At 41.2% G+C, this 15,629-nt stretch overlaps 1 protein-coding gene across 1 annotated transcript in view; it reads left to right on the top strand.

The window, feature by feature from the left end:
* The first annotated feature begins 232 nt into the window (after nt 1–232).
* Nucleotides 233–15,629, top strand: part of PDE11A (phosphodiesterase 11A) — a 135,233-nt gene continuing 119,836 nt past the window's right edge. Inside the window, exon 1 of the mRNA XM_040604409.1 lies at nt 233–1,057. Coding sequence (XP_040460343.1) covers nt 257–1,057 — 801 coding nt within the window. The 5' untranslated portion in view covers nt 233–256. The remainder of the gene's footprint in view (nt 1,058–15,629) is intronic.

Genomic DNA, 15,629 nt, shown 5'->3' with positions numbered 1-15,629 from the left:
AATAATACGAACACTACTACTAATAACAATAAAGAGTGGTGGGCAGGAAAAGGAGGTCGCGGGGGGAAGCAGAGGGCGAGAAGAAAGCGCGGCTTCGAGGACGGGCCGGGGCAAGGGGCCGGGGCAAGGGGCAGGGGCAGGCCCTCGCCGGGGCTGCCGGCAGCCCCCCCGCGCCCCGGGGCAGCCGTCGGGGCGGCGGCGGGGCATGGCCGCCGCGGGGACTCCCGCGGCCTGAGCCGCCCCCGCCGCCGGCACCATGGCGGCCCCCGCCGACGCCGGCCTCGACGTGGCGGCGGTGGAAAGTTTCCTAGAGAGGCACCCGGAGCTGGTGGAGAAGTGGCTGAAGAGGAAGATGTCGCTCTCTAAAGCGCCCGCCGCCTCCGCCCCCGACCCGTCGGAGGAGCGCCGGAGCAGCGGCGGCCCCGGCGGCGGCTGGGGCAGCGCGGGCGGCCCCGGCGGCCCCGGCGGCGGTGGGGGGCTGCAGCGCCGAGCCTCCCAGAAGGAGCTGCGGAAGAGTTTCGCCCGCTCCAAGGCCATCCACGTCAACCTCACCTACGACGAACATGTGCACGCCCGGGCGCAGGAGCCGCTGAGCAGCGTGCGGCGGCGGGCGCTGCTGCGGAAAGCCAGCTCCTTGCCCCCCACCACTGCCCACATCCTCAGCGCCCTGCTGGAGTCCCGCGTTAGCCTGCCCCAGTACCCCCCCACCGCCCTGGACTACAAGCGCTACCTCAAGGAGCACAACGAGCGCCAGTTCTTCCTGGAGCTGGTCAAGGACATCTCCAACGACCTGGACCTCACCAGCCTCAGCTACAAGATCCTCATCTTCGTCTGCCTCATGGTGGACGCCGACCGGGGCTCTCTGTTCCTCGTGGAGGGGGCCGCCGGCGGCAAGAAGAGCCTGGTCTCCAAGTTCTTCGACGTGCACGCCGGCACCCCGCTGCTGCCCTGCGGCTCCACCGAGAACAGCAACGAGGTGCAGGTGCCCTGGGGCAAGGGCATCATCGGCTACGTAGCGGAGCACGGAGAGACGGTCAACATCCCCGACGCCTACCAGGTAGGGGACCGGGCAGGCTCCCAGCGCGCCGCCGTCCCCGGCTCCCCCTCGGACCGCGGCGGCGGAGGCGCCAGCCGATAAGCCCCGTCGCCGCCCGGCCCTGCCTCCCGCCGCGGCACCCCTTCCCCGCCGCCCTGCCTCCCCCGGGGCGGCCCTGCCGGGGCGGCGGCGCTGCCACCGTCGGGGAGCCGGGGGTTGCGCGTAGCGGCCGCCGGTGTGCTCGGGCAGCTGCTGACGGGGCGGGGGACGGACGGGGACTCCCGTGAAGGCGGGAGAGCAGGCCTCCTCTGGATGGCCGGCGGGGCTGAAGCGGTCATCAGTTCGGTACAGCAGCGCTTTCGGATTGCGCAGGAGCGGTAGCCGGCTTCATGCGTTTTCAAAACGTTATTTTGGAATCTGCTGAAGAAAAGTTTAAAAAACCGCTCGTAACAGCCCTAATGATAATACTCTTAAATCGCGGTTGCACTTAACGTTCCCTGCCTTCTCGCCCCTGAAAGAATCTCATCGCTTTCAAGAGAGCACCTTTGCATGTGCCTGCTCAGCCCCACATGCCACGTGTTTTCAAACCCATCCCGAGGAGTGATATAACCAGTCCCGTTACTCTCCTGCCAGGACTCTCCCCGTCTTTTACTTTTATAGAGGCTTCAGTGTAACTGTGAAAATGTAGTCCGGTCTTCAAGGGGAAAATCCACTTCGACTTCAGCCCGAACAGAAATGCCTTTGCCTGCTGCAGAACAGTGCATTCAGTTTACCAGCTTGACATTTATGTGGCTCAGTCCTAGGGGCTATTTCTAGTGTTGTTAGTGAGACACTATCAGCAATTTTAGGTTCTTGAGAAAATTAAGAATGACAGTGACATATTTTCTCAGTTAGGATCATGGAAAGTTTTAGAAAGGTGAGCAATGTATGTTTAAAAATTTTAGTAATAACTATTGGCCAGTGTCTAATTTTGCTCTACAGTAGTAACAAAAATAATAAACATTAGAAAACTGATGATGTATTACAGCAAACTGTAAAGGAAGAGACATGAAAAATAAGGTTGGGTTATTTTTATTTGACATACAGAAGAGCCAGGGTAAACATATTTTGGGCTGCATATTTATTTATTTGCCAAGCAGTGAAAAATACTAGGCACCTCACACCTCAAGACTTGACAGAGGTTCCCAGCCCACCAGAGTTCAAAGGGAGTGAACAGAGCTTGGTTAAAATGCTGTAGTATTCAGACTAAAATGATTGAGTGTTGGATCACCTTTGAAAAAATCTAAACTTGCTTTCTTCCTGTATTTTTCCTTTTCTCCATTTTTCACTTTCTCTTCCCATCTGATTTTTTTTTATTACTTTAACTTCTAAAACTGTACTCTTCCCAAAATACCTGCTGTTGGGGGTCAAGCAGAAGATGTTCTCAAGTCTCAAGTGACTAAACAGATAAAAAGGATATCAGAGTTTGGCTGGGAAAGAGCTTGATCTCTCCTTTTAACTCTGGATCGCTCCAGCCACCTTTTTTTTTTTTTTCTGAGGTGAGAACGCCACTGAAAAGGCAGTGTATTTTCTAGTCCTAGTGGACTGTGTTGTTTTTATCTTCAATGTTTGTTCATTTTGTGTTCACTTCCCTGTGAAAAAGCCCAGCTACTTTAAACAGTTCATTGTCTGTTTCACTCGCAGATAAAAGTGAAAAACAATCCATCCAGTTGCCATTTCCAGTACTATTTCTATTATACTTTTGTCTGGCTCCTATTCAAAATCGATTTAAATATTATTAATAATACAATTCACTGCATGTTTAAACCATAAGTACATTAGTTGCAGCAGAAGGTAAAGTTCTAAGCCAAGTTCATCCTCTAATTATACCAATTGCAACTTCCCTGCTTTCAGTGGAGTTACTTCTGACTAACCAGTGCAAAAGAAACTTTAGACCTTGCTACTTTAATGAAAGTTTTGCTTGATAATAAAATGGGGGATCTGCTTTCTGTTATGTTTCTGAGTTAGTAGTTTATCTTCTCTTAACTGGCACATATATCCATTGTGAATCATTAAAAGGAGACCTTTCTAATTCAGTAAAGAGCCCTGTGGAAACCCAGGTATGTGTGCGTAAAGAAGTGACAGCTGTTCCATTTCAGATCATTGTAGTGCTTATAATACAGCACTTTAAAAATTAATAAATATGATGATATGATTTTCATCAGCATTGCCACTGATGATGGAAGTGATTAATCAACCAGCAGGTAAAAACAAAGCACCACCAGGAAACTTTGTCAGGCCGACAGATGGAGTTGGAGAAAAAGGGGTGAGAGCGCAGCACCCTTTGTCCATTGAAGAGAGTGTCTACATTGATGCTACCCATTTGGTAAGAAAAGGCCTTATATTAGGTCAGAGAAACACCTCTAGATTAATTTAAAGGATTTTTGCTTGTTTTTTAAATTAACAAACTTGTTTAAAAAGGGGTAAAGATACTTCCGTATCATCAGTTAGCTAGTTCACAGCATTGGGAAGTGTGTTTTGTTATCATCCAACCATCCTTATTTTCTCAGAGTCTGATCAAATATCAGTTGGAATTCTACCATCGAGTACAGATTGGTTTGCCTGCTTGTATCGTCAGCTACGACTGACATTAATGGGACTTAAGTGTGATCAACACTACATTTAAATCCTGTCATGTCTTGTAATGTGTGCTTCATACAAGCAGTCCCTTGTGCCTGCACATGGACTGATTGGTTTAGGAGATACTTGTAAATGACTTGCAGTGTAATTTTTTAGAGATACTGTAAAGTTTCAATTATACATTTCTTTTTCTAAAGAGAAAAAATTCTAAAAAATTAAGTAATAAGCTGGGGCTTTTCCATGATCCAGGATATTATTGCTGTTGTTGAGTTTGGCTTTCAAAACCTGCTCCTGAAAACAATCTTCTGTAATTCAATTAAGCATACTTTGATACAAGGTTTGGACTTAATATTATGTGTTCAGGACTGTATAATAATCACTTCTTTTAATACTAAACAATGACTATATAAAATCCCATGGTAGTTTGATCTATGAAGTTCAGCAGTGACTGAACAAACTTTTGGAGGTTCACAGAATCAGGGAATTTGACAAATTTATGGAAAGGTTAGGTGAATGTTATATGACTGATTCAGAAGTTGCACAATTTCATTTACAGCTTTAAAAGCTCCATTTATTATATTTCAAAGACATAATGAAAGTGAGTTTATAATTTTAACAGTTTGTGAAATAGATGATGCAATCTGTGAGAGTTAGCACTACAGAGGATTTGAGAACAGGAAAGGAATTGGGTACTTTGCATTTCGAAGCCAGTCTAAAACTTTCTCCTGAAAGTAATCCATTTGACTTGTAAGTCAAACCCTAGTCAGTTTAAGTTTTAAAATAAAGCCTTGGGTTTTCCCCTACATTAATTTTGGGAAGCATTTCTGATTCCTTATTCTTAACGTGAATAACACTATGTCTTGAGCACACATGTTGGAAGAATCCAGTCATACTGGCAAGTCAATCTGGGACCTAAATTTCAATTGAAGTTCCTTTTAACAGAGCTTTTGCAGTCATCCATGAAGACTGTTAAGCATATTGTGGCAGAGAGGCCATTAAACCTTTATCTGCAAATCCTATGAGTTGTTCAAAAATTTAAGGCTTTTTCCTATTCAAAGTTATGGGTTTTTTTCATGTCATCCCTTCTTCTCACAGGTCTTCTATGATGTTTAGCCAAAATTACTGATCATTTCAGTTTTGTTCTGTCTTTTAGAGTGGTATTTAAATGATAAAAAATTAAAATCACAGGTAATGTTTGGTTGTTGTTATACCTTTATCTGTGCAAAAGTTGGGAGATAATTTAACAGCATCCCAAGTCCTTCTAACTAGTAAAAAAGCCAACTTACTCTTTAGAATAGCAAGCATACATCAGAAAGTAGTGACAGATATGTTCTGCCATTTGCCAACGTCAGCTGAATAGTTTTTGTACGTCTTACATTAAATTTGGAATTTAAAAAGTAGCTTTAAAAGACAGAAGAAAAAATGGCTTTCCAGATGGATGTTTTAATTAAGTAGGGAGCAAAGAAAGGAGAAATATTAGAGTCATGCGAAGACATGGAGTTTTGTAAGTTGGAGAAAGTGCCATAAAAGATGATCAGAAAATATTTTTTCAATATGGCTTGGGTCTTTAAAAAGAAAACCTAACCACGTTATTGGAACTAAAATCAAGCAAAACAAGAGGCAAACTGAGGTCTGTGTTCTGGACTCTTCTGTCACCTTCTCCAAGGTTAGGCCAAATGTAATGTGGCTAATGCACACACAACCCTTTACAGTAATTTTTAAGCATCCTTGAACACCTAGGTACAAGAATCAGTGTCTTTTTCAGGCCCTCTGGGTGAGGTCTGAGCGTTCATTGTCTCCTGCTCTGCTGGGACAGCATTACAAAGTTGCTGCCCCTGGGTGCAAACCTTTCAGCCGGGAGTGCCGGTGTGGGACAGGCTGTTGGTGTAGGTGGTCATGAACAGGCAGGAGCCACACGTCATTACACAGGGTAGCTGTTTGTTGTCATCAATATTAACAGCACATCTCTTCCAATTTTAAGAGCAGTTAAAGCATTAAAACCCTGGGTTCTGGGATGTTCAGTTCTGAAAATGGGAAGCATTTAGGCACTCTTTTATTCAGCAGCACTTGAGCAGCAGACACCAACAGCCATATTCATTTCAGTGCTGACTCTTAACAAAGACAGAGGTTGCTCTTTAGAGAGCACGAAACCTGGCAAGCAGAATAAACAATAATTTAAAAAAAAAATCCATGTAATACAGGAAAAAAAGTCAAAACATTTTTTTGCTGTGCATTAAACATGACTAGGAAGTACCCCAGGGAATGCAGGAATTAATTGCAACGGTAAAGAACTAAAACTACTCTGATGTGCTTTCCACAATAGGACACTCCAGCCCATCACACAGAATTTAGGAAAGCTTGAAATTATAAGTACAAGTCAGTGAACGGGTGGAGGGATGTTGTAGTTATCTCCACACCTGCAGCCCAGCTGAGGCGAACATGGCCTTCAGGCCACAGTGGCGCTGGCCTGGAGAGAGGGATCTCCCCACTGAGGGCAGCGCCTTCCTGGGTGTCCCCAGCAGAGAGCCCTCAGGGCAGCAGCCAAGGGGGTCTCCCCACCTCCTGTCACCTCCCTCACTTTGTAAGTCTTCTTCTCAGGGAACAGTTTCTGATTGATGTGTAAAAGGTCCTAAGGCCTTACTGGATCACACCACCACCACTCTCACCTTGGAGATGGCTGCCAGGAGCAGTCGCTCCTGGTAGACACCAGGGATGTATAGAAGAGCATGTGTCCAAAGCCACTCGAGGGCTTAGATACAGTTTCACATTTCCATGCTGCTGCTCAGGTGGATCACCAGGACAGACAGGGCTGTACAATGCAGCACATGTTGCTGGTGACAGCCCTCGGGTATCGTGAGGTAACACACCTTCCTCCCCCTGATTGCATAGGGCAGGCGATGTTACCTCACCAACCAGGCAGGCAGGGTTGCCTGGCTGTTACTCCATGGATGCAAACATGGATGCACAGCACCTGTTTGCTGCCCCAGGTGTACCCACAGTGGCTGCCTCGTCGGTTTGAAATGAGCAGCAGGTGGGTGGCTGGGTGGGCTGGTGGTGGCTGGGTGCGGGGTGCCCAGGTGGAGCTTGTTTGCCACAAGTTCCTGCACCGGGAGCAGCGGAGTGGCAGGGGACTGGGGGGAAGGAGTCTGCCCATACTCCTGTGTAATGAATTTTTGCTACTTCCCGCTGAGGATTTTGGGTAATTATCTGCCATTTTGTGGGGCTTGCACACTGAAAATTGGTGCTGAAGGGTGAGGATGTTGTGTTGCCTTGTTTTAGTGCTGGTGTGAGGGGGTGCTCAGGTGGGTACAGGCTCCTAGGCAAGCACAAGAACAGAGGGCTTCAAAGCATTAACAGGTTAGTAATTTTGGTTGTTTTATTGGGTTTTTTAAGAGTAAAAGTAATAATATCTGGCTGGTTCTATTTCTTTGTTGCCCTACAGTGCAAGTACTCAGTGCCCTGGTGCCTTTGGCCTCTCAAAAGGAGTGGCTGTAGGGCCTGGCTCCCCAGCTCCCCCTCCTGTGGTGGGCCCTGGGCTGTTGGTTGTGCAGAGCGTGAGTGGGAGAAACCTTTTGGAGAACTGGGGTGGCTTTCCTGCCCCCTGTAAGACCATCTCTTGTTAAGCTGGCAGGCTTTAACTGGTTTACTGCTCAGCCGGTATACCTGTCTGAAGAGGACAGCCATTTCCAGTTTTCTTCCCTCAGACACTTGTAGAACTGGCACCTCTATGACCTGTAACTTCTGTGTGAGGAGGAAATATATATATATATATGATTAGAGCAGGTCAGTGGCTGTGAGAAAAAACTGCAGGATTAGGCCCTTCAGATTTTGGTTGAAATTCTGTTGCAAGTACAAGATTGAGTAAGGCTGTAGTTTTGCTTGGTAAATTATTTTGCTGTTCCATTTGGTTGGTTTTCAGTTTATCAGAACAAATGGGTATTTAATTTTGGTTATTTACAGTTGTATGCTATTGTTAGGTTTTCTATAGAAAAACTAAGTCAATAAATAAGCATACATACACTGTTACACAAGTTAATTTGTTTTACTTTTCTAGAATAACCCTGTTGACAAACTATGAAATATAAACAACTCAAGCTAATGTCTCAGCAGAGTTGGTTGTTATCAGGGTAACAGTAATAGTGTGCAGTCCAAGCTTAGTATCTCTACAGTGCACTTTTAAAAACCTGTAGGTTAGTTAATAACACTACTGCTTTGTCACAGTAAGATATTCTAGTGTTTCAATTCAAGAGTTTTACTGTACTGCTTCTGTAATGCTTGAAGCCATGTGTTGCTCACCTGACTAATAACCTGCAGGTGCTAGCCTTAAAGCCATACAGAAATGCCCACGAGTCTTGGTCTTTCTGCTGAGGAGTATCTGTTTTTTAAAGCCACTCTGTGTGTGAATGTATTTTCTATAAATAATTATGGATATTTAGTAGGTCAGCACTAGGACCTGGCTCAGTGTGAGGTTGGAATGAGATTGGAACATGGACATGGTTGTGGTTGTTTCCCAGCAGGGCGTTAGTCAGGTCCAGTGCAGAAGGGTACAGAGAGACACTGTGATGGAGTAAACAGTAGTGGGTACAATCTTTAACTGTTTGAAACTAGAGGAATATCTTTCTTTGTACACATTTTTTCTTTAATGATGATACAAGCAGAGCAGAAGTGCACAGAAGCTGCCATACCTAAGACCACAACTTGATTTACTGTTGTGCTATTGGTGATCTAACAGGAGTTGGTTTAAAAGGAAGAAAACAAAAACTTTGTGATAATCTAGTTAATTTTGTCCTATGGGGGAATTTTTTATGGTCCCTGCTGTTGATCAGCTCTATGAAGTATGAAATTTAATTATGCTTATTAGCTTGGCAGTCATGTCTGCAAATTTGCTAGTACTTAAGTTATTTACTGCTGTCGAAGAAAGTATTTTATCCCGGTAATTTTGTGCCAGTCATAAGTACACACATGCACTGTTACTTGTGTCCATTTTCTAACTACTTAAAAATGGTCAGACAACTACATAAATGATATAACATACTCCCACCAATCTAACTAAACAAAAATCCCTGACCTACTGACATGTTAAAAAGGAGAGGGGGGAAAAAAAAAGAAAAAATGTAGCATTGCAAATGAACATTTTTTTTAGGTTTTTTTTCAAAGTAAGATTATTTTTTTTCAAAATATATAGGGCCTCACTTAATTTTAAATCTGGAAATTAAGATTTTTGTTGATGGTGATGTTCCCTGCTTTTTTTAAATAATTGCTTTGGGAGTGGAGGTATAGAGTTGGCTCAGCTATTCTGCAGGTTCTTATCTGTTTTATTCATTTTATCTTACAAGAAATATTGCTGTCACTATATAAATACAATATAACTGGACTGTGTGCTTATTTACTTGGGAGAATTAGGTCTGATGGTACTAGTTTATTCTCCTGCTGCCTTTGTCTCTGGGGCTTTGGGGGAGATGACAGCTACAAGTTTTCACTGTTTATTACTTTGTTTCTGTTTCCTGTTTATGCACAATGTAATTTATACCATATGTGATTTTTAGAGAAGAGTACCCAGAACAGACTGGATACTGCCTCTTTTATTTGCTTTTAGCTTTTTAAATGTTACGCTTTGTATCTAGATAACTTGCTGTCTTTTCGATTGCTCTTTTAGTTTTCTGTGAAAGTTTATGTATTACATACAGGAATCATGATTAAAAAAATTGAATAGGTTTCTTTCAACTTCAGGGTTTTTTATCTCTGTAGATGTAGAGGCTTCTGCAGGATGGCTTCCCATAAAGTCAATCAAAAGTACATTAAACCAAATTTGTCTGATCACACACGGTTTGGTAGTACAAATAATATTCTGCTTAAAAATTCTATCAAACATACTAATCTTATTACTTATTTTTGATACAACTTTGCTAACTTAATCAGTAATTTAAATGCAGCAAGATTTCTTTGAATATACCGTAAGTTTCTTGGTTTGTTTTTTTTTTTTCTTGAGCCCTTCCTCAGAGAGGAAAAAAAACCCCAAACTGCAGTGAACTGTAAAATACAGTAGGCCAGACCTGTTAATTGACCACCTCTTGTAGTGTTCTGTTTTGTGTGATTAAAAAGCAGTATTTTCAAATAAAATAAAAAAAAATCAGAAATGGCTTTTCCTTTTAGCTGTCAGCTTTGGCTGAGTCACTTAAGTCCATTTCACTAGATTGAACACTTCCTTCTTAGACTTTGGAGAAGGAAAACAGTGTCTTTGTCATGGAGACTTAATTCCTGGAAATGTATTCAGGCAGGTTTTGTCTTCCATTATGTTATTTGACTCTTAGCTGACTTGGTGTTTAGGATTATACTTTTTCGGTTCTAAATCATGCTAATAATACAGAAATTGTATTAGCCTTTGATAAGGATATAAAGGCCATATTCTCTTCTCAAGTTCAAAGAGCTATCCTATGTTTTTAAAAAAATCAAAACAATACCTGTACCTTTTGCTAACAGTGTGTGAGCTATCTACTTAAACTGAAAGTCAACACTGAAATGCAGTTGGTGAAACTTTGCTCAGAAGTTAAAACTGTTTTAATTTATAACCTACTCTATTACCTCAAATGTCTTGAGAAAAGAAGAAATGTAGATTTAAGTAAGATAAAACAAGATCAAAATACTGTTTTGACAATTCCATAGAAGTTTCAGAGACTCTGTGGCCTTCTGTGGAACAGTGCATGTCCTTAGAATTTTTTTTTAGTTGGAAATGTTTAGATTCTTTTAGTAAATGATAGAAATGATGACTCTTTAATGAGGCTTTAACTCTTCTTCCTGGTCAGCATGGATAATTTTTTGTATGCCTCCTCTAAGTGTAGCTGTGCAGGTTTAATCATGATCAATGACTGTTATTTAGTGGCTTTGTGGTCAATTTGCTATTGATATCAAAAAGAGGATTGGGCCCTAATGGATTTTTCTCTTGTTTGCCACTTATATCAATAATGCAGCTGAGATTTTTTCGGTCCTTGCCCAATATCTGTATAGCTCTCATAGTTGAATTTACAGACTAATTTTATGAATACAGAGGTCAATCTGGAGGACTTGCCATACAGGAGATAAGCATTATTTGTTTAAGTCCTGATTCAAACCGCCTGAAGCCTTAGCTGCATCAAGATAATGACTGTCTTATGGGATCAGAGCTTATAAGCATGGTCAATACTTGAGTTTTCATTTGACACAATGAAGGTAGGAGATGCAGAAAAGTGGATTTGACTATACATGGTCACTGATAAGAATTTGTGCTACTCGCAACTGCTGTTCCAGGTTCTAGCATTTCTGATCCTTATGTTCTTGATTACTTGCAGATCACACTTTTAATGTTATCCTCACAGTTACAGGAACTAGAAATTTTTTTTTTTAAATGGAAGATGAGATTCTGATAACATATCGTTCCAGAACCCTAGAAAAAAACCTGTCTGTACCTTAATCTGGTCTTGTATAGAGTAAAAGCATGAAGATGTTTGTCTGTTCTCATTTATTGACAATCTTTAAATATGTCTAAAAAGACCTAGGACAGTGTCACTGCCCAGGCAGCTGAAATACCAGCACTTGGATTGATGAATCAAGCCTGCTGTCTTCTGTGTTTTTACTTGAGTGAATGTCACATTTTCCAGGGTAATATTTCCCCAAAGAAGAATTTACAATCAATAAATAACTTGAGACAAGGTTAAGGTTTATTCTATACAGTAACCGTTCCTTCTTGACAGTTCTGAAATTCTAGTTAAAAGTGCCTCAGTTTTCACACTTTGAATGTCTCTGGCATCTAGAAATCTGATTATAGAGAACCAAAGCAGTAAACCCAGCTATGTTTGGTTTTAGTAATATTTTAAGCAATCAGTGGAAGACTTGACTTGTAATTCTTGACTGTTCTTGCACGTAAATACTTCCAGTATAATTACAATTATGGTAAAGCCTCTCTCTCAAAAGTGTTATCTGTATCTGGTGATTTCTGAATGTAAACTTAAGGAAGTGGTACACTGGTATCTCAACAGTTCCTTACTACCCAGGAGCCTGGTGCAGATGAGGACCCTGTTGGGCTGCAGGCTGTTCTAACATGGGGGGTAGTACAGCTTGTATCTCAAAATGCTTGCAGTCTGACAGAGGGCTTCTCTGATTTAGCAGCTTTATTGACTGCTAAACAGGCCTCCTTGCTCAAGGTTACTAGTCTGTGAGGAGAGGTAGATGTAAATTTTGTACAAGCTTCTCAGCCATCACAGTTCACACTTGGGCATTGAGGTTTTTATTGATGCTGTTAAACCTAGTAAAACACCTCTGTTAGATCCTGCCATGAACATCTTATGATAGTAAGTGATGGAATGTGGGTATGTGGGGATAAGAGGTTTGGAACATAACATGGGCCATCCAGTCATTCAGTTTTCTTATCTGTATATTGCATGGGTCAACATTATTAATGTTGCCAGAAACAACATTTTATTTTGTTTGCTTGTGTATGTTTCCTCATCACTTCCCCAAATGTTGCCAAAATAAGATTCCTGCCTGCTTTTCTACAAAAGGCTGGGGATAGAGTTTCACTTTACATATTTGATGATTTTGAGTTTTTACTAAGTTCTTACTGAGGTTTTCCTCAAATCTCTCCTTTTTCCAATTAAATGCATGAACTTCCCTGTACTGTGCTCACTGTATACCTTTAGTCTCTGCTCCAAAGATGTAATACCCTTCTGCAAAAGGTTGTCCAGTTCTCTAGCATAAATCTGGTATTGGATGGTAGGAAGACCAAAACATATTGTATCTCTGTTGAATGGCATACTTCTGACATTAAGGCTGTCTGCTCCAGGATTCCTGCGCTTCCTTTCTCCTGGCATAAAGGTTCCATCAAGAGATACAAACAGGAAACTTCCAAAATTCACTTGAGAAGCAGTATAGCAGGAATGGGCTGTATATTAAAAAAAAAACTTTCCATATTGATAATTCCTGCTGTGCCTCTGGTTTTCTGTAGCATCCATCAAGGAGCACAGGATTGATGGCTCATCATTAAATCTGTTCCAGACACTGGCAGCTGAACTGTATATATCCAATTCAGACAGGTTTACAAGCCTGGCCTATGTGCCACCATCCACTGCAGGTCAAACAGCACTTTGTGTATTACTCTTGAGGACTGCTGAAAAGGCAATGACTGCCACAGGACTGTGAACTACAACCAGATTAAATTACACACTACAGTGAATCTTATTACTGAAATAAGGGAAACTTTCAGGTTGATGGGAATATATCTTCCTAATTTTTATCCCAGACCTCTGTTTTGTCTTACAATGCATCTCTTAATTGAGTGTATTCAGATAAATTAATTGCTGAGATGTCATTTTTGGTCTGACAGCTGTCCTTTTTCAGTTAAACTCCACCTTGAAGGCTTACTTCTTTTATAAGGCCCACAAGATTTAAATCTGCAACAATGCTGCCAGTCAAAGCACGTTGTCATTCCCAGTGTTTCCCCATGTCCTTGGTTTTGCTTTGAACAAAATCAGTAGAGCAGGGACTGTTTCTTCAGTAACACAAAGAATATTATCAATATTTAAGCAACAATAGCTAATTCTAAATGTTTAATTTATTCATTGATGAAGCTGCTGTGTGATAATTGCACTCTGTTTCACTTTCTGTTTTAGAAGAACAGTCTTTCTAGGGAGGATTTTCCACAGTGCAGAGCAGGTCAATTTCTATTGAAGTTGATATAAAATTGTTCAGAAGCATGTGGAAAGATTACAAGATCAGGTAGGTCTGGGTCCTTGGTGCCGCTATTAAAACCATTCATCGTGGGGGTTCTCGTTCTCCTAAGGAAGTTGTTAGGCACAAATAATTCAAGGGAATCTCATCAAAGCCTTATCAAAGACTGCATATTAGTAATCTGTTTTTTATGAAAGCAAAGACTGTCTAATACGCTCCAGGGGCAGAACTAGGTCTAAGAAAGAAGAACTCCTAATGAAGTTACAGAATTAAAACAGAACAAAAGAAAATAGTATAATAAAAAAAGAACCAAGAGCTTGATATTCTGTGGCAGAAGAGCACTATAAACTGTAGATGAATACCACAGTTGGTTTTAATTCCTTGTGGCAGAAAGGTGTGAAAACTCGCAACAAAAAATAAAATAGCCAAATGTATATCTTAATCTTTATGGGTGACTGTAGAGCATTTCTACGTCCTTTGAGATGACTAAACCAGTCTGTTTCTATAGGATCTGCAATTTGCAACAGGGAAATAGAAATAATTTTGCCAGGAAAAAAAATCTGTCAGATTTTAGATTCAGTAAAGATTTAATGGATTATCTCTTCCTCATCAGAATCAGATCTTATCTTGAAGACTGTATGGATTGGTTTTATCACCTGAGACAAATATGGACATTATTTCACAGCCAATGTCTAAACTGTTCAAAATAAACTTGTGCTTATTTTGTAAAACAGCTCAGTTCCCTCATATTAGGGGAGTTGGAACTGGCTGTAACTATTGTCTGCAGCATAAATGCTAACTTCACCCTGGAGAAGTGGAGCTGCTGCCAGTAAATAGCAGTAATTCCCTCCCTGGCTGATAGAAGAGCTGTTGAAGACTATCCTCTACCAAGATGAACAAAGATGCTGTTAGCACTACCTCTTCTGAACTTTGCAGCCTCCTTTGTGATCTGCAGTTGGTTGTACTGTTGCAGAGAATGAATTTCTGCACGTTGTCATGTAAACAAATGACCCATATGTAGTTCAGTTCCCTTTAGTTTTTGTCAATCTAAACTGAAACAATATACTATCTATGTATCTTTTCTGCCAAGATTTGAATTTTGCTCTCAGCTGTTTGCTTATTGCAAATATTTATTATATTTAAGAAAAACTTTGGACTGTTGAATGATCAAAACTACTATAAGCTCCTCTTAATATTCTGGCAAACAGATATTTGTATGAAAATATATTAATACATCTTTTAGACATCTCTGTTTGTATATGTAGTAATCTTCCTTCAGAGGTAACTGTATTCTGTAGAGGAAGGTTAAACAGGCTGTAAGTCCAAACAATATACTCCTTGAGTCATGCCTTTAGCTAAGCTATATGCTAGGAAATATATTGGCATATGGGGGACTATTTTTTTAAATAGGGACATAACTGTACTTAGTTTTCCATAAAGACCTGAGGTTTTATTTTTTGTTTTGAAAAAGCATTCATACCTAATTAGAATACTAGCTCACATAACTAGTCTTACTTGATGTACTAAATTTAAAGTGCAACAGACAGAAGTGGGTCCAAAAAGAGTATCCATCTACCTGACAGAGATCATGAGCACCTACAGGATATGGATGTGAAGTAGCAGCATCGCCCAGCAGAAGCGTGTTGTATGATCATATTACTAACACTAGATACCAGTCTTTGCTGGATGTCATTCAGTAGAAGTAGTCTATAAAGTGACAGTATTATTTTTTTTAATGGTGATGAAATTTTAATTTAATCTCAGGATGTAATATTGTCACCCTATGCTTATTTTTTGCACCACTAAAAGTTTTTGAAGATGGTTTTTACATTGTATTGCATCCTGAAATTCCTGTCAGTATTGAAGCACCTGGGTTATCACTGAGACATGAGATGTTGCTTCTAGTGCTTTAGTGTAAAATGTGTTATGTCTGTTGCCCCAGATCATGTACTAAGAACTGTCTAAATGCAACTTAAGCCAATTTTTTGATGCATTGGGATTAGCAGTAATAGTACTAAGATTTTAGTACCTGAATAGCTTTGGCGATAGAAATATGCTCTGTGTAGCACTGTGACCCTACGTAGAATAGGAATGACAACAAGAAGTATGGAGCAAGTCTAGTTTTAGTAAGACCTGGATTTTGTGTTTAACAGTGAAGTTGTCTTTGAATGTGACGCAAGCACTGTTCTTACGTACATCCCTCAAATGCGTAAGCTTAAGCACATTCATTGCTTTAGAAAAAAAATTTAACAAAATGCTGCTGTTACTTCAGAGA

The sequence above is a fragment of the Falco naumanni genome, chromosome 8, assembly GCF_017639655.2.
Source record: "Falco naumanni isolate bFalNau1 chromosome 8, bFalNau1.pat, whole genome shotgun sequence".
Lineage (NCBI taxonomy): Eukaryota > Metazoa > Chordata > Aves > Falconiformes > Falconidae > Falco > Falco naumanni.
The sequence above is the reverse complement of the archived record's forward strand: the minus strand, read 5'-3'. Positions and strand labels throughout refer to the sequence as shown.